The sequence below is a fragment of the Somniosus microcephalus genome, chromosome 22 (assembly GCF_052327205.1).
Source record: "Somniosus microcephalus isolate GS21.2 chromosome 22, FLI_Smic_1.0, whole genome shotgun sequence".
NCBI lineage: Eukaryota > Metazoa > Chordata > Chondrichthyes > Squaliformes > Somniosidae > Somniosus > Somniosus microcephalus.
The window spans coordinates 21,951,133-21,969,649 of NC_141008.1; the positions used below are offsets into that span (position 1 = coordinate 21,951,133).

General features: G+C 49.1%; 1 protein-coding gene across 1 annotated transcript in view; it reads left to right on the forward strand.

Moving 5' to 3' along the window:
• rasa4 (RAS p21 protein activator 4) overlaps positions 1 to 18,517 on the forward strand; it is a 336,682-nt gene that overhangs the window by 219,050 nt on the left and 99,115 nt on the right. The window contains exons 7-8 of the mRNA XM_085964291.1: positions 5,619 to 5,753; positions 14,886 to 14,977. Coding sequence (XP_085820417.1) covers positions 5,619 to 5,753; positions 14,886 to 14,977 — 227 coding nt within the window. The remainder of the gene's footprint in view (positions 1 to 5,618; positions 5,754 to 14,885; positions 14,978 to 18,517) is intronic.

An 18,517-nucleotide genomic window follows, 5' to 3' on the forward strand; every position in this document is an offset into this window, starting at 1 on the left:
GAGCTCTTTCCCTGGGCCTCTCCATTGTTCTTTCCAGCAGATTTGATGTACAGGTCTCTCCAGGCCAAGATTCAAGGCTGCAATGAGCAGGATGTGGATGGAATGCAAAATCAACCCTCCCCTTTAAGATAAAAACAAAAAAATGCTGGAGAAACTCAGCAGGTCAAGCAGCATCTGTGAAGAGAGAAACAGAGTTAACGTTTCAGGTCGCTGACCTTTCATCAGACCTCCCCTTTAAGAATTGGCCGGTGCCAGTGTGTCTGTGTTCCATTGCTGACTGACATCACATGAGCTTCGCCAGCGCTCTGAGGTAGTGCCTCGCTCCTCGGCCTTTGCACCTTAAGACAGGTGTGAAGCATCTGATTTAGCGCTCCAATCACCTCCAGGGGTGATAAAAGCCAAGTTTGCTGTCGGAGGCGATAATTAGCGCCAGGCGCTAAACTTTGCACACAGCCGCTAATGGCGCTCCAAACAGGGCGATACTGAATTTTTCCCCCTATGATTCTATGTCATTATTGTTGTGTATGTACCTTTAAGGGAAGAACTGGTTTTAGACTGCAGTACCGGCAGTGACCACCCCTGTATAAAAGGCCCTAGCAGGCTTCTGTATTTCAGTCTGACGTTACCCTCCTGTTCAGTAAAGTACCTGTTAAACTGTTCTCCCGAAGTCCATGTATTATTGAGACGCGGACTTTACAGTGGCGACGAGTAAGTTCGAACTCACCTGCAGTGTTGCATCATCTCACGGGGATCTCACCCTGAGAGGAGGTTTCTTGGAGGTCGTAGTCTGAGCAACGGGCGTCGACCGCGGGCAACCGCCCAAAGGATTCATTGGTGTTCGGAGAATTGTGGGAGAGGCTGTGGAGAGCTGAGCTTGGCTCCCCAGTTAAGGTGTTCCAGCAAATCATGCTGGTAGCAGGTAGTGCGCTGACCCTTCCGGACTGCGGCGGGCTCAAGCTCGATCGAGCGGCTCTACAAAACGGGCCGCGCAGCGTCGCCGGGAAAAGAAAACAAAAGAGAGAGAGAGGGTGGAGCGCACAGGGCGCGGTCGGTGCTCAAGAACTGGGCAGCGGAGAGAAAATAAACGGGGGGAAGGAAAGTGAGACGCGCCGAAGCCGCGGGTCGCCGCCATTACCCTGTAGAACGCTAGGAGCAGCGTGGCAGCAAGGGGAAGAAGGAAAAGCACGGGAGGCGCCATTTTATTCCATTGGGGAAGAAGAAAAAGCGCGGGAGGCGCCATTTTAAATCACCCAAAATGCCGAAAAGTGGCAGTATCACTGCTATCGACAACGAGGTAGAAGACTGGACCACGTATGTGGAAAGAATTGAAGTGTACTGCAAGGCAAATGAGGTGGCCGATGGAAAGAGGGCATCGGTATTATTGAATTTGATGGGCGCGAGTACGTACGGCCTATTGCGGAATTTAATTACCCCAGCTAAACCAATGGAGAAAAGTTTTGAGGAGATTGTTAATATCTTACAGGAACACCTAAACCCTACATCGCTGCTGATAGCAGAAAGATTCAAGTTCCATAAAAGAAACCAGCACAAAGATGAGAGCAATGCTGACTATCTTACGGAACTACGCAAGTTATCGAAGCACTGCCAGTTCGGAGCAGGACTGGCAGACACCTTACGGGATAAGTTTGTCTGCGGGCTCCAGAGTGAAGGAACCCAGAAACAACTACTTTCGAAAAAGGACCTGACGCTAGAACAGGCTTTCAGCGTGGCAGTATCCTACGAAGCAGCAGCACGGGGAGCTGCGGAAATACAACAGAAACCACAAGAATACAGCGCTAATGAAATGGCGTGTGGAGCAGAAAAGTGCTATCGCTGCGGCAGAACAACCCATGAGCAAAAGGACTGCTGGTTTAAGGACAAAGTATCAGGCAATGCGGAAAAATGGGACATATAGCAAGAGTCTACAGGTCGGGAAAGAAAACCAACAGGACAAGAACTACTAAGGAACAGTACAAGAAAGTAAAGAAACTGACAGTAGTTCGGAAGATCAGGAGAGTGATAAGGACTCTGGGTGCAGGAGACTAAGTTGTCTAAAGTTACACAACGTGATCGCAAAGGAGGATCACCGATCCATTTGGGTCACCCTCATGATAGCAGGGTCCCCAGTAAAGATGGAATTGGACACAGGATCAGCCCTAACTGTTATGAATCGACGAGACTATGAGCGGCTATTCTCACATATACCCTTAAAGGACACGTCCATTGTATTGAAGACATACACGGGGCAAAAGGTCTACCCCAGAGGAAAAATAAGGGTGCCAGTTAAATATAACGGCAAGGAAACACAGAAACTATATATGTATATACTACGAGATGGAGGACCACCATTATTGGGACGTGAATGGATCCGAAAAATACAATTGGATTGGCATTCCATTCAGGCGCTAACTGTGACTGACAAAAAGGATGATGACGTCGCACCTGGACGTCTGTCACAAATTCTATCTGACGCGGAAGAGGTGTTCCAACAAGGACTTGGGACTCTAAAAGGAGTAAAGGCAACCATAAAGATTGAAGATAACGCAAAGCCAAATTTTTTTTAAGGCCAGACCGGTGCCATACGCGATCCGCCCAGCCGTTGAAGCTGAACTGGAGAGTCTGGAGCGTTCGGGTGTGCTGTCCAAGGTGGACTGGAGCGAGTGGGCCACACCCATCGTTCCTGTAATGAAGAAAGCATTGAGCAGCACGCCTGGGGAGCCGAAGAAGGTTCGCATCTGTGGGGACTTCAAGGTGACTGTGAACCCAGTCCTGCACACAGTACAATATCCACTTCCGCGGATAGAAGATATTTTCGCCTCACTATCTGGAGGGAAACGTTTTACAAAGATTGATCTGGCCCAAGCGTATCTACAAATGGAGGTGGAAGAAGCATCTAGAAAATACCTCACGATAAACACTCACAAAGGCCTTTACCAGTACAATCGACTGGCATTCGGGGTAGCATCAGCCCCGGTTATTTGGCAGAGGGCGATGGAACAAGTCCTGCAAGGGATCCCGGGGACCCAGTGTTATTTGGACGACATCCTGGTTACGGGCGAAAATGACAGTGAACACCTTGCCAACCTGGAGCAGGTGCTCACGAGATTACAGGAATATGGGCTACGAGCCAACCGCCCCAAATGCGAGTTCTTCAGGAGACAAATCTCGTATTGTGGCCACATGATTGATGAGGAAGGGCTGCATAAGACGCCGGACAAGATTGAGGCTGTAGTCAAGGCTCCAGCACCGGAAAATGTGTCGCAACTGAGGTCGTTCCTCGGGTTGGTGAACTACTACCATAAGTTCTTGCCGAATTTATCTACAATTCTGCACCCACTGAACGCCCTGCTGCAAACTGGAGTAACATGGAAATGGAGTGATGAGTGTAAGCATGCCTTTCAGGAATGTAAATGCCTAATCACTTCAAAAGAAGTATTGGCCCACTACAACCCAACACTACCAATTCGGTTGGCATGTGATGCGTCACCCTACGGCATTGGAGCGGTGCTGTCACACAAATTCCTTGACGGTTCAGAGAGGCCAATAGCCTTTGCGTCGCGCTCGCTAACCGCAGCCGAGCGTAACTACGCCCAGATTGACAGGGCGGCCCTCAGCCTGGTGTGGGGGTTGAAGAAGTTCAATCACTATCTGCACGGGCAGAAATTCACCCTACTGACTGATCATCAGCCCCTGGTCTCCATTTTTAACCCAAAGAAGGGCGTTCCGGTGATGACGGCGCAACGGCTGCAAAGATGGTCACTTTTTCTAGGGGCGCATCAGTACGACAGAGCACAAGGGTACGAAACAGCATGGAAACGCTGATGGGCTGTCGCGCCTACCGTTGCCTACGGTAGAAGAAGCGCCTGCAGTGGACCCTGTTGAGATATTCCATGCGACCATAGTCGAATGTTTGCCTGTTACAAACTGAAGTATAGAGAAGGAAACCCAAAATGACCCGACACTCTCTCGGGTCTATGATTTGACGGTGAAGGGATGGCCAGCATATGGCGACTCACTGTTGCCAGCATTCTCGCCAAGGAGAGAACAGCTGTCAGTGTGCCGGGGGACCTTGATGTGTGGATCCCGAGTGGTAATTCCACCTAAGTTGAGAGATAGAGTGCTCAATGAGCTTCATGAGGGTCATCTGGGAGGGGTAAAAATGAAGAGCCTAGCCAGGGCGTTTGTGTGGTGGCCGGGAATCGATAAAGAAATCGAGGATATGACCAAGAGATGCACAGGATGCCAGAAGGTCCAAAACGCTCCACCACAGGCCCTGCTACATCCATGGGAGTGGCCCTCATCTCCATGGCAATGGGTACACATTGATTTTGCTGGTCCATTTATGGACTCAATGTTTCTAATCGCTGTGGACGCCCATTCGAAATGGCCAGAGGTCATTAAAATGTCCTCCACCACCACGGAGAAAACTATTGCAGTCTTAAGGACCATCTTTGCCAGGAATGGGTTGCCAGAACAGATTTGCTCCGACAATGGGCCACAGTTTGTGTCTGAGGATTTCCGGAGGTTTCTGAGGAATAATGGGGTGAAACATTACACATCTGCCCCATATCATCCAGCCACAAATGGATTGGCTGAGAGGTTTGTTCAGACCTTTAAAAAGGCCATAAAGGCAATGTATAATGACGACATACCACTACAACACAAGGTGGATAATTTCTTGTTTGCTTACCGGAATGCGACACATGCAGTCACCAACCAAGCTCCAGCCGTACTGTTTTTCAACCGAAGGCTAAGATGTCGCCTGGATTTGCTCAAACCAAACATAAGATGAGATGTTGAGGATAAGCAATTCCAGCACATAAATGAGAAGCCAACCAGGAGCTTCAAGATAGGGCAACCAGTCTTGGCCCGCGGCTACCGAACAGAAAAATGGCAGCCAGGAACAATATGCACACAGCAGGGACCACTAATGTACACAGTGGACATTGGAGAGAGCATCGTGAGACGCCATGCTGACCAGAATCTAGAGTCACAGGAACAAGCCAAACCCATACCATGAGCAGGTGCACCTGGTAATCAACCCGAAGTACAGGTTGCGTCTACCTCAGAAGCAGTGGTATTGGAAGCTGACGAACCAACCAATGACAATGAACCAGAATCAACTCCGCCGCAAGAACAGGATACTCGAGAAAGGCGCTATCCAGTCAGGATCAGGAAGCCTCCTCAAAGACTGAACTTATAAATGATTATTTCAGTTGATGTATATAGTACCCAGAAAATTGTAATTCGTTATTATTTAGTTGTTAAATGAATGTTACGTACTGTTTATCTAAAAGGGGAGGAATTGTTGTGTATGTACCTTTAAGGGAAGAACTGGTTTTAGACTGCAGTACCAGCAGTGACCACCCCTGTGTAAAAGGCCCTAGCAGGCTTCTGTATTTCAGTCTGACGTTACCCTCCTGTTCAGTAAAGTACCTGTTAAACTGTTCTCCCGAAGTCCGTGTATTATTGAAGCGCGGACTTTACAATTATTGCTTGTGTACTTTGCTGCCATTCAGCACCTTTAATACTTGGATTAACTGCAGTGGATGGTCCACATTTTATGGCTGTTGTTAAAATCTAATGGAAGCTCCTCATACTGAGTTTTCTTGATGTAGGTTGTGAAAAAGTCCCGTTACCCCCGGTGGAATGAGGTATTTGAGTTTGTCCTGGATGACACCGTGACGGAGAATACGTTGCACGTGGAGGTGTGGGACTGGGACCTGGTCAGCAAAAATGACTTCCTGGGAAAGGTAGGTAGCACCTCAAGTGATACCTGGCATGCAGCTTTCGGTTGTTTTTACTGATGCTGCAGCTAATGCAATACCTTTTCACACTTAAGAAAAGATTTACATTTATATAACATCTTTCACATTCTCAGGATGTCCCAAAGCTCTTCACAGTCAGTGGATTACTGTTGTTTTTTCAGCCAATTTGCGCACCGCAATGTCCTGCAAATAGCAATGAGATAATGACCAGATAATCAGTTAAGAACATAAGAAACATATGAACATAAGAAATAGGAGCAGGAGTAGGCCATTCGATCTTGGCCTCAACTCCACTTTCCTTCCTGTTCCCCATAACCCTTGACTCCCCTGTAGCTCAAATATCTGTCAATCTCCGCCTTGAATATATTCACTGACTCCGCCTCCACAGCTCTCTAGGGGAGAGAATTCCAAAGATTCACGCCCCTCTGAGAGAAGAAATTCCTCCTCGTCTTCGTCTTAAATGGGCGACCCCTTATCCTGAAACTGTACCCCCTAGTTCTAGATTCCCCCGTGATGTTGGTTGAGGGATAAATGTTGGCCGGGATGCCGGGGAGAACTCCCCTGCTCTCCTTCAAAATAGTGCCATGGGATCTTTTATGTCCACCTGAGTTTAACGTCTCATCCGAAAGTGCAGCACTCTCTCAGTGCTGCACTGGAGTGTCGGCCTGGATTATGTGCTCAAATCTTTGGACTAGGGCTTGAATCCATGACCTCCTGACTCCGAGGTGAGAGTGCTACCACTGAGCCAAGGCTGACGTTTGAATATTAATTGACCTCAAGATATAAGTAATGAGTGCAGCTTGAGTGAAGACACAAATAACAATGAAGATGCTTTGGCCTAAACATTCGGTTGCTTTGCGCCTCCCGTTAGCGCCCGGCGAAGTTAGCGCCCCAAAGGGGGCGCGACCCAATTTTTCCCCCTTTTACTCTTGAACTTTTAAATCGACTTCTGACTCCCTGTTTTAGGGAGAATAACTTCCATCGGTGTCAGGAGATGGTCTCTATAGGCCTCCTGGGCTGTGCTGTGGAACGCAGCGTCCCAGAGATCGGCACTCCACCTTGACTTCACACAGCCACCGCCTTTAACCCAGTGGTGCGTTCCTCTAGGTCTAGGATCCTGTTGGTTCCCCAAACCTCAGTTCATTTATATTTCGAGAGGTCAACCAAGTATCTCCATGTCTGGCTGTACTCCCTATGGTGAAAATGCGCCTTAAGGAACTGCAAAAACCTATTCAGCCCATCAAGAATGTTCCTTCCGCAAATGAGTTGTAATTTCCATATCATGGGTTTAATCTGCTGAGGGAAAGTTGTGTTTAAATCCCCAAAATAAATAAAACTCCAGGACATTCAGTCGTTTTCACATCTCCCTCCTTCCAAATTTTATTGCCTCCCCAACAATTGCCTCAGACCTTCCCCGGGCCCCAACATCAGCGGACCATCATGTTCCATTGAGTATTTGACCTTTTTTGGTCTGTATTAACAGTCAAGATATAAAGTTACAAAGACAAAGTAAGGGTGAGGCGGGGGAAGCACAAGGAAACAATAAGAGTGAAAGGAATATAAGGCTGCACTTAGGACTCTCGTGCTCTCAGTGAGGAGCTGGGCTCTGAGGGAATACAGGTCGGAGAATCCGGACTGCAACCTGACCTCTGAACCATGCACTCTGAATGTGGCTCCCCCATTGGGACTGTAGCAACCCTGAAGCTACCCAAAGGGAGGAAAAAGGAGACGACGATAGAATAAAGAAACAAAATGAATGGAAGGAGAGAGAAATAAATGAAATAGGATTTGTAATAAAATGTTTTTTGGTTGTTTAAAGGCAGCTGCTTCGGGTGAATTCAGTGATGTTGCACTCCTGGAGCGGAGCCTCATTGGTCGGGAGCGTGGGCCGCAGAATTGACCCTCTAACTGTGAGGGGCCTATCTGCAACCCACGGTCCTGGTGTTCGAGACTCCGTACCGGGACTTTAATTTGGGAACAGAAGCTTCGTTTTCAACCCCTTTGACCCAGGAGAGCATGTAAAAGAAAAAAATGGAAAGGCCTGCATTTATACAGCACCTTTCACAACCTCGGGATGCCCCAAAGCGCTTTACATTCAATGAAGCACTTTTGAAGTGTAGTCACTGTTGTAATGCAATTATCCAGATAGCATCTGAATTTAAATTTAGAGCAATAGTTACGTAGTACAAATAAAATGCAAAGATTAACAAAAAAAACCCCACAAATTCTGGAAATCTGAAACAAAATGATAGAAATGCACAACGGACCCATCAGCATCTGAAGGAGATAAATAGATTAATGGTTTGGATGTGACCCGTCATCAGCATTTATCTGACGCAGATAATTGAATGCTATCAATCGCTCATAAACTTAGCATCTGGTGACTCATAATGGTGTGATTGGCAGAACTTATAATGTTTATGGTTTATCGAGAGAATAGTGCGTACCTGGGTGTGACTACAGGCTGTACTGTAATCGAGAGGGTCAGACAAAGTTCATAAATATTATGGTAACCCAATCCCATGATTAGATTACTGAATCGTTTGGTGCTATTCTTAAAATAATATTTTCCAATATATTTTTCATATTAAATTTTTTTTCCAATTTGTTCTAATTTACAGTAGGCAGAAATTGGTTTATGATCCTGTCCGAGTCTGTGAAGTAAAACAAATGCAGAAAATAGTCACGTTTGTATTGAGTATATCTTTAAAGTGACCGAGAGATGAGAGTCTCTACTCCACAGAGACATCAGCAGTAAAAAAAAAACATGTATTTCTCTTCATTCTTGGGATGCGGGCATCGCTGGCAAGGCCGGCATTTCTTCCCCATTCCGAATTTACCTTATATCCCAGTGGCTTGCTAGGGCAGTTAAGGGTCAACCACGTTGATGTGTCACATATAGGCTAAACTGGGTAAGGATGGCCAGTCTTCTTCCCTAAAGGACATTCGTGAACCAATTGGGTTTTTACGACAATCTGACAACTTTTTTTTATTCATTTATGGAATGTGGGTGTCGCTGTCAAGTCCAGCATTTATGTCCATCCCTAATTGCCTTTGAGAAGGTGGTGGTGAGCCGCCTTCTTGAATCGCTGCAGTCCGTATGGTGAAGGTACTCCCACAGTGCTGTTAGGGAGGGAGTTCCAGGATTTTGACCCAGCGATGATGAGGGATCGTCGATATACTTCTAAGTCAGGATGGTGTGTGACTTGGAGGCGAACTTGGAGGAGGTGGTGTTCCCATGCGCCTGCTGCCCTTGTCCTTCTAGGTGGTAGAGGTCGCAGGTTTGGGTGGTGCTGCCGAAGAAGTCTTGGCGAGTTGCTGCAGTGCATCTTGTAGATGGTACACACTGCAGCCACGGTACGCCAGTGGTGGAGGGACTGAATGTTTAAGGTGGTGGATGGGGTGCAAATCAAGCGGGCTGCTTTGTCCCGGATGGTGTCGAGCTTCTTGAGTGTTGTTGGAGCTGCACTCATCCAGGCAAGTGGAGAGTATTCCATCACACTCCTTACTTGTACCTTGTAGATGGTAGAAAGGCTTTGGGGAGTCAGGAGGTGAGACACTCGCCGCAGAATACCCAGCCTCTGACTTGCTCCTTGTAGTGTATGTGCTTTAAGTCAGAACCACTTTTTACAGCTCCTGTATACTGTAGTACCGGCAGTAACCACACCGGTATATAAGCTGTGCGCATGCCTCTGTACTCCAGTCTAGAGATGACCCTCCTCCAGTAAAGACCTGTTGTTTGTTTATGTACAGCATCCGTGTAATTCTTTATCCACTGAACCACGGATCTAACAGTGGCGACGAGTGTTGATGCGAATCTACCTGCAACATTAAACAAAGAAAAAAAAATAAGAAAAAAAATAGTCGAGTCCAGGAACACGGGCGTCTACCGCGAGCAACCGCCCAGCAGTCAGGCAGAGATCCAACTTCGCTGGGGAGGCTGTGGAGAGCCGGGCTTGGTTCCCCAGCCACAACGAGCAGTAAGAGACCGACGACAGGTCCAGAGCAGACCCTTCCCGAGCAGCGGCGGCTGGAGCCGACCGATGGCAGAGAGAGAGAGAGCCGGGCAGCGTCAACGGGGTAAGAAAGAGGGTGAAGAGAGCAGGGCGCAGCCGGGGATTGATCACCGAGCGGCGTCGAGGAAAAATACTGCAAACCAGAGAGAGAGAGGGTAAGAAACAGCCGGGTTCTAGACTGAGGGCGTCGACAAATATCAAGAGAAGAACGCGCAGAGCACAGCCAGGGATCACGGGCTGATCAGGGTCCGCGGGGCGAAGCAAGGGGAGACGCCATTGAGCTGCGGAGAAGCAGGGAGAGCGCGGGAGGCGCCATTGAGCCGCGGAGAAGAAGGAAGAGCGCGGGAGACGCCATTTTGCGAAGCCGCAGCGGAGAAGACGGGCGAGCGCGGGAAGGAAGGAAAGCGCGGGCGACGCCATTTTGTGCCAGCGGAGAAGAAGGGGAAGCGCGGGAGGCGCCATTGGGGACAGTTAACGCACAACCAAGGATGCCGAAGAGTGTCAGTATCTCTACATTCGACAATGAAGTCGAAGATTGGGCGACATATGTGGAACGTATTGAGGTGTACTGCAGGGCAAATGAAGTGCCAGATGCTAATAAAGCACTGGTTCTGTTAAATTCCATGGGTGCAAAAACTTATGGGTTACTGCGAAATCTAATAACCCCAGAGAAGCCGGTAAACAAGGATTTTGGAAGCATAGTAGAAATCCTACAGGACCACTTAAGCCCCACACCGCTGCTGATAGCAGAACGATTTAAGTTCCATAAAAGGAACCAACACAAAGGCGAAAGCAATGCTGAGTACCTAACGGAACTGCGCAAGCTATCGAAATACTGCCAGTTTGGAGCGGGACTAGCAGACACGTTAAGGGACAAGTTTGTGTGTGGGCTACAAAGTGAAGGAACCCAGAAACGGCTTCTATCAGAAAAGGACCTTACGCTGGACAAAGCTTTCAATATGGCAGTATCACACGAAGCAGCCGCAAGGGGCGCTGCAGAGATACAACGGAGACCGCAAGAATACGGCACCAACGAAATGACCTATGGAACAGGGAAGTGCTATCGCTGCGGCAGAACAACACATGACCAGAAAGATTGTTGGTTCAAGGACCAAGTGTGCAGACAGTGTGGGAAAGCAGAACACATAGCAAGAGTCTGCAGGTCTGGGAAGAAAACCAACAGTAAGAAATCTCCACAGGAGAAGTACAAAAAGGTACACCAGGTGATGGACAGTGGTTCAGACGAACAGAAAAGTGACACAGACTCCGGAAGCAAGGAGCTGGGTTGTCTGAAACTACATAATGTAACCGAAATAGAGGATCACCAAACTATCTGGGTTACACTCAAGATAGACGGAGTCCAAGTGGAAATGGAATTGGACACAGGGTCAGCTCTAACAATCATAAATCAAAGAGACTACAAGCGGCTATTTTCACACATACCCTTGAAAGCTACAGAGATTGTCTTGAAGACGCATACGGGGCAAAAAGTCTACCCCAAAGGAAAAATAAGGGTGAAAGTGACATATAAAGGTCAGGAAATACCTAAAATGGATATATATGTATTGCCAAATGGAGGACCACCACTGCTAGGACGTGAGTGGATCCAGAAGATACATTTAGATTGGCATTCCATACAGGCACTGAAGGTTGAGGCCAAAAAGGATGACGACGTCACACCTGGACGACTGTCAAAAATGCTAACTGACGCAAAAGAAGTGTTCCAGGAGGGACTAGGAACACTAAAAGGAATAACAGCAACAATTAAAATAGAGGATAATGCAAGCCCAAAGTTTCTTAAGGCCAGACCAGTGCTTTATGCGATCAGACCAGCGGTTGAAGCAGAGCTGGAAGGGTTGGAACGTTCAGGAGTACTGTCCAAAGTGGACTGGAGCGAGTGGGCTACACCCATCGTCCCTGTAATGAAGAGGTCGTTGAGTAATACGCCTGGGGAACCAAAGAAGGTCCGCATCTGTGGGGATTTTAAGGTGACAGTGAACCCAGTCCTTCACACGGTGCAATATCCACTTCCACGAATTGAGGATATTTTCGCCTCGTTATCTGGTGGTAAACGCTTCACCAAAATTGATCTAGCCCAGGCGTACTTGCAAATGGAGGTAGAAGAAGCTTCGAAACATTACCTTACGATCAACACCCATAAAGGTCTCTATCAATACAACCGGCTGGTGTTTGGAGTAGCCTCGGCTCCGGCTATCTGGCAAAGGGCGATGGATCAGGTCCTGCAAGGGATTCCAGGGACCCAGTGTTATTTGGACGACATCTTGGTCACGGGCAAAAATGACGGTGATCACCTCGCTAACTTGGAGAAGGTGCTCGCCAGATTAAAGGAATATGGGCTACAAGCCAATCGCCACAAGTGCGAGTTTTTCCAGAAACAGATCTCGTTTTGCGGCCACGTCATCGATGAAGAGGGGTTACATAAGTCCCCTGACAAGATTGAAGCAGTAGTCAAGGCTCCAGCACCGGAAAATGTGTCACAACTGAGGTCGTTCCTCGGGCTGGTAAACTATTACCACAAGTTCTTACCAAATTTGTCTACGGTACTACACCCGCTGAACACCCTACTGCAAACAGGGGTACCATGGGAGTGGGATGACGAACGTAGATGAGATTTCCAGAAGTGTAAAGAATTGATCACATCAAAAGAGGTGTTGGCCCATTTCAACCCAGCACTACCAATTCGTTTGGCATGTGATGCATCACCCTACGGCATTGGAGCGGTGCTGTCGCACAAATTCCCAGACGGGTTGGAGAGGCCAGTGGCCTTTGCATCTCAGTCACTAACCTCAGCCGAGTGCAACTACGCCCAGATTGACAGGGAGGCCCTCAGCCTAGTATGGGGAGTAAAAAAATTCAACCATTATCTGCATGGGCAGAAGTTCACCTTGCTGACTGACCACCAACCACTTGTCTCCATCTTTAATCCTAAGAAGGGCGTGCCAGTAATGACTGCACAGCGGTTACAAAGATGGTCCCTGTTTCTAGGGGTGAATCAGTATGAAATAGAATATAAAGGCACGAAACAGCATGGGAACGCTGATGGGCTATTGCGCCTGCCACTGCCTACGGTGGAGGAAGCACCAGCAGTGGACCCTATCGAGATATTTTATTCGTCGATAATTGAACGATTGCCAGTAACAAACGCGGATATAGAGAAGGAGACCCGCAATGATCCGATGCTTTCACGGGTATATGAATTGACGGTGAGGGGATGGCCAACATATGGCGACTCACTGTTGCCAGCATTCTCATCCAGAAGAGAACAGCTGTCAGTATGCCAGGGGACAGTGATGTGTGGATCCAGAGTGGTGATTCCACCCAAGTTAAGGGAGAGAGTGCTAAAGGAGCTACATGAAGGCCATCTGGGGGGAGTGAAAATGAAAAGCCTTGCTAGGGCTTATGTGTGGTGGCCGGGAATCGATCAACAAATCAAAGACCTAACTAAGAGCTGCTTAGGATGCCAGAAGGTCCAAAATGCACCACCACATGCCCCTCTACACCCATGGGAGTGGCCCTCCTCTCCATGGCAACGGGTGCACATTGATTTCGCTGGTCCATTCATGGACTCAATGTTCTTAATAGCAGTGGATGCTCATTCAAAGTGGCCTGAGGTGATAAAGATGTCTTCAACCACTACAGAGAAAACGATTGCAGTCCTACGGACCATATTTGTCAGAAATGGTTTGCCAGAGCAGATCTGCTCTGATAATGGACCACAGTTTGTGTCCGACGAGTTCCAAAAATTCGTGAAAAGGAATGGGGTAAGGCATTACACATCCGCCCCGTATCATCCAGCCACCAATGGATTGGCTGAGAGGTTCGTACAAACCTTTAAGAAGGCGATAAAGGCCATGTGCGACGAGGAAATTCCACTACAGCATAAGATGGACAATTTCTTATTAGCCTACCGAAACGCGACACATGCAGTTACCAACTAGACCCCGGCCATGATGTTCTTTAACCGAAGGTTGAGATCTCGTCCGGACTTGCTCAGACCAAATGTGCGAAGAAATGTTGAGGACAAACAATTCCAGCACATCAACGAGAAGCCGACAAGGAGCTTCAATGTAGGGCAACCAGTCTTGGCCCGTGACTATCGAACAGAGAAGTGGCAACCCGGAACGATATGTACAAGGCAGGGGCCATTAATGTACACAGTGGATGTCGGGGAGAACATTGTGAGACGCCACGTCGATCAGATCTTAGCGTCACAGGAAGGCGTCAACCCCATGTCTCGAGTACCTGGGGATGAACCCGACATACCGGTAGCATCTACTTCAGACCCAGTAGCAGTGGAACCCGATGAAAAGGGGTCAGAATCGCCTCTGCACCAAGAACAAGAACCTCCGGGAAGGCACTATCCCGAAAGGGTCAGGAAGCCGCCCCAAAAACTGAATCTATAAATGGACTTTTTGTTATTGAATGTACATGTAAAAATGTAATTGTTATTTGAATATTAAGGGGTTATTATTAATCTAAAAAGGGAGGAATTGTAGTGTATGTGCTTTAAGTCAGAACTACTTTTTACAGCTCCTGTATACTGTAGTACCGGCAGTAACCACACCGGTGTATAAGCTGTGCGCATGCCTCTGTACTCCAGTCTAGAGATGACCCTCCTCCAGTAAAGACCTGTTGTTTGTTTATGTACAGCATCCGTGTAATTCTTTATCCACTGAACCACGGATCTAACACTCCTGTTGCTACAGTATTTATGTGGCTGGTCAGGTTAAGTTTCTGGTTAATGGTGACCCCCCAGGATGTTAATAGCGGGCGATTCGGCGATGGTAATGCCATTGAATGTCAAGGGGAGGTGGTTAGACTCTCGCTTGTTGGAGATAGTCATTGCCCGGCACTTCCGAGGCGTGAATGTTACCTGCCACTTCAGGGTCAGTTCCAGATGTTTTAAGCTGAATTGAAATTGTCAAGCTGCCATGGTGGGATCTGCCCTGTCACTTAGGGACATAGGCAGGTGCAGGCCACCACAGTCCTTCTGGCTGGTCGAAATGGAAGAGCTGTAGCTTAAGGATCACTGAGGACTACGACTGGGGTTTCATCGCCTGTTGTTTCTTCTTCTCTCCAGGTAGCATTCAACATTAACAAGCTCCTGGCGATTCAGCAGAAAGAAGGCTGGTTCTTCCTGCTCCCTGATAAGGCACGAAGAAGTGAGACTGAGTAAGTTATCTTTTCTGAACAACTTGCCTCCTTTACTGCAAGATAGAAAGAAAGAACTTGCATTTCTATAGCGCCTTTCACAACCTCAGGACGTCCCAAAGCGCTTTACAGCCAATTAAGTACTTTTGAAGAGTAGCCGCTGTTGTAATTTAGGAAACGCGACAGCAAATTTGCGCACAGCAAGCTCCCACAAACAGCAATGTGCCATTGACCAGATAATCTGTTTTAGTGATGTTGGTTGAGGGATAAATTTTGGTCAGGACACCGGGGAGAACTCCCCTGCTCTTCTTTGAATAGTGTCATGGGATCTTTTACGTTCACCTGAGAAGTTTAACGTCTCATCCGAAAGACGGTACCTCTGACAGTGCAGCACCCCCTCAGTACTGCACTGGAGTGTCAACCTAGATTTTGTGCCCAAGTCTCTGGTGCAGGACCTGAACCCACAACCTTCTGACTCAGAGACGAGAGTGCAGCCCACTGAGATTTAGCAGTTCCTTGCTGTAAGGCACTCTGATATAACATGATAAACCGTACAAATCTGGGAAACACGTAGTGACACATAAATGCAATCATATATAGCCAGGCACACCACACAGAGAGACTCTCACAGACACACGTGCACACAGTGATTTATCTAGGCTGCCAAATTAATGCTGATGGTGCGGATTTAAGACCATACCCAAGAGACTGCAGCAAAGCTCCAAATAGCTGCCGGAATCAGGCCGTTGTGAATAGTGAGACTGAAAGAGGAAGAAAACAGCAGGATTGCTGGAAAACCCAGTGATGGGAACAGAGTGGAGCTTCTCTTTCCTTTCACTCGGTGAGTCACACCAAAATTGGTGATTTTTATTTTGAAAGCCTCTCGAGACATGGGCGTAGATTTTAACTATCGTGTGTCCGATCAGCGGGTCGCGCAGGCTGGCCGCCCGATAGCACGAGCGGGAGGCCCGGTCCATATGGAGGGCTGGGTCTCATTAACATACGGGCATCTCACTGGAGCCAGGTCGGTGCAATATCGGGTGGCTTGGAGGCCGAGCGAGCCTGGGAAAAGCAGGTCGGGGAGGGGGGGGGACCCGGGAGGGGGGGTGGAGGTCGGGGAGGGGGGGGGGACCTGGGGGAGGTCGGGGAGGGGTGGAGGGACCAGGGAGGGGGGGGACCTGGGAGGAGGGGGGGGAACCTGGAGATTGGGGGGGGACCTGGGAAGAGGCGGGGGAGACCCAGGGATTGGGGGGGTGAGGACCCGGGAGGAGTGGGGAGGACCCGGGGATTGGGGGGGGACCTGGGGAGGGGGGGAGGTTGGGGGGGGACCCGGGGAGGGGGGGGGGGAAGGTTGGGGAGGGGGGTGACCCGGGGGGGGGGGGGGGAAGGTTGGGGAGGGGGGTGACCCGGGGAGGGGGGGAAGGTTGGGGAGGGGGGTGACCCGGGGAGGGGGGGGGAGGTTGGGGAGGGGGGTGAGGTTGGGGAGGGGGGGGGTGAGGTTGGGGAGGGGGGTGACCTGGGGAGGGGGGGGAGGTTGGGGAGGGGGTTGAGCCGGGGGGGGGGGGAAGGTTGGGGAGGGGGGTGACCCGGGGAGGGGGGGGGAAGGTTGGGGAGGGGGGTGACTCAGGGAGGGGGTGGGAGGTTGGGGAGGGGGGTGACCTGGGGACGGGGGGGGGGGAGGTTGGGGAGGGGGTTGACCCGGGGGGGTGGGGGGGGGAAGGTTGGGGAGGGGGTTGACCTGGGGGGTGGGGGGGGAAGGTTGGGGAGGTTGGGGAGGGGGTTGACCCGGGGGGGGTGGTGGGGGGGAAGGTTGGGGAGGGGTGACCCGGGGGGGGGGAAGGTTGGGGAGGGGGTGACCCGGGGGGAAGGTTGGGGAGGGGGTGACCCGGGGAGGGGGGACCCGGGGTGCCTGCGACTCTCATTATTCTTGCGGAATCTGGAGGAACATTCCTGCTTCTCCTGGCCTCACACTGGTAATTTTAGCTCTTACCTTCTGCTGTACTGCCAGGTTTTACTGAGTGTCGTGTCCACGGCTCATGTTCTGCCCAGTAGGCAGTTAAAATGACAGGTACAGGATCCTGATTTGCCACATAAATGAGTCTCCCACCTGATTCAGGCAGGCGCCTCGGTCACCCCACGGAAGGCCCCAGGGAAAATGACGGTAAGTTCAACACCTCCATTTTAACTCCACTTCAGCCCTATTTCCAACGGGCGGATGGTGTTAAAATCTCTCCCCTTGATGTAGTAACTATAGGTACAAGCACATACACAGGGAGAAGGGAATAGAGGGATCTGGGGACAGGGTGGGAGGAGGTAATCAGAGTGAGAGGAGGCTCGTGTGGAGCATAGATTCCAGCAGAGACCAATTGAGCAAATAGCCTGTCTCTGTGCTGTAGATTCTATATACAGTGCTTTAAGAAGGGAGGAGACAGTTAAGTTTGCCTGGTCACAGGTAATACGGTCTCCTGGAACTTGCTTGATTGCCTTTTGTGGGGAATTTTTTAAATGGACAACCATAAAATCCAATGACAGGAAGTCTTCAGTGACAGATTCTTGTAGAGATCCTAATACCAGAATTTGGTATAAGGGACTGTCCTCAGTACACAGGAGCAGGAGTGGGCCATTCAGCCCCTCGAGCTTGTTCCACCATTCAATTAGATCATAGCTGATCTGTATCTCAACTCTATTTACCTGCCTTGGTTCCGTATCCTTTAATGCCCTTAGCTAACAAAAATCTATCAAATCCTTTAATCATCTTAAACACCTCAATTTGATCACCCCTTAATCTTCTAAATTCAAGGGAATACAAGTCTAGTCTGTGCAAACTGTTCTCAGAATTTAATCCTTTTAGCCCCGGTATCATTCTGGTGAATCTGCGCTGCCCTCCCTGCAAGGCCAATGTATCCTTCCTGAGGTACGGGGCCCAGAACTGAACACAATTCAATTCAATTTTATTTGTCATATATGCAGCAGACGTGTGTACTGCACAATGAAATGTTGATTTTTATGAGTCCTCCCAACATTGGAATAAATATGGCATAACAATGATAAAAATACTAATAGAAATACAGTAATAATAAATAAAACAACAGTAATAAATAATAATAAATTATACGTTCATGAGTCTTATGGCCTGGGGGTAGAAGCTGTTTCGAAACCTGCTGGTACGAGACCGTATGCTTCGGTATCTCTTACCGGACGGGAGCAGGGCGAAGAGGTTGTGGCTGGGGTGGCTCGCGTCTTTAATGATTCTCAGGGCCTTCCCCCGGCACCTCTCGGGGTAGATATCCTGCACAGCAGGTAGTTTAATTCCTATAGTGTGTTGTGCAGCTTTCACCACCATCTGTAGAGTCTTGCGGTCTGTGGCGGTGCAGTTGCCATACCAGGTAGTGATGCAGTCGGACAGGATACTCTCGATGGTGCACCGGTAGAAGTTGGTGAGAATTTGGGGGGCCATTCCAAATTTCTTCAGTCTCCTGAGGAAGAACAGGCGTTGGCATGCCTTCTTCGTTACGATGTCGATGTGACGTGACCACGTTAAGTCCTCCGTAATGAATACAC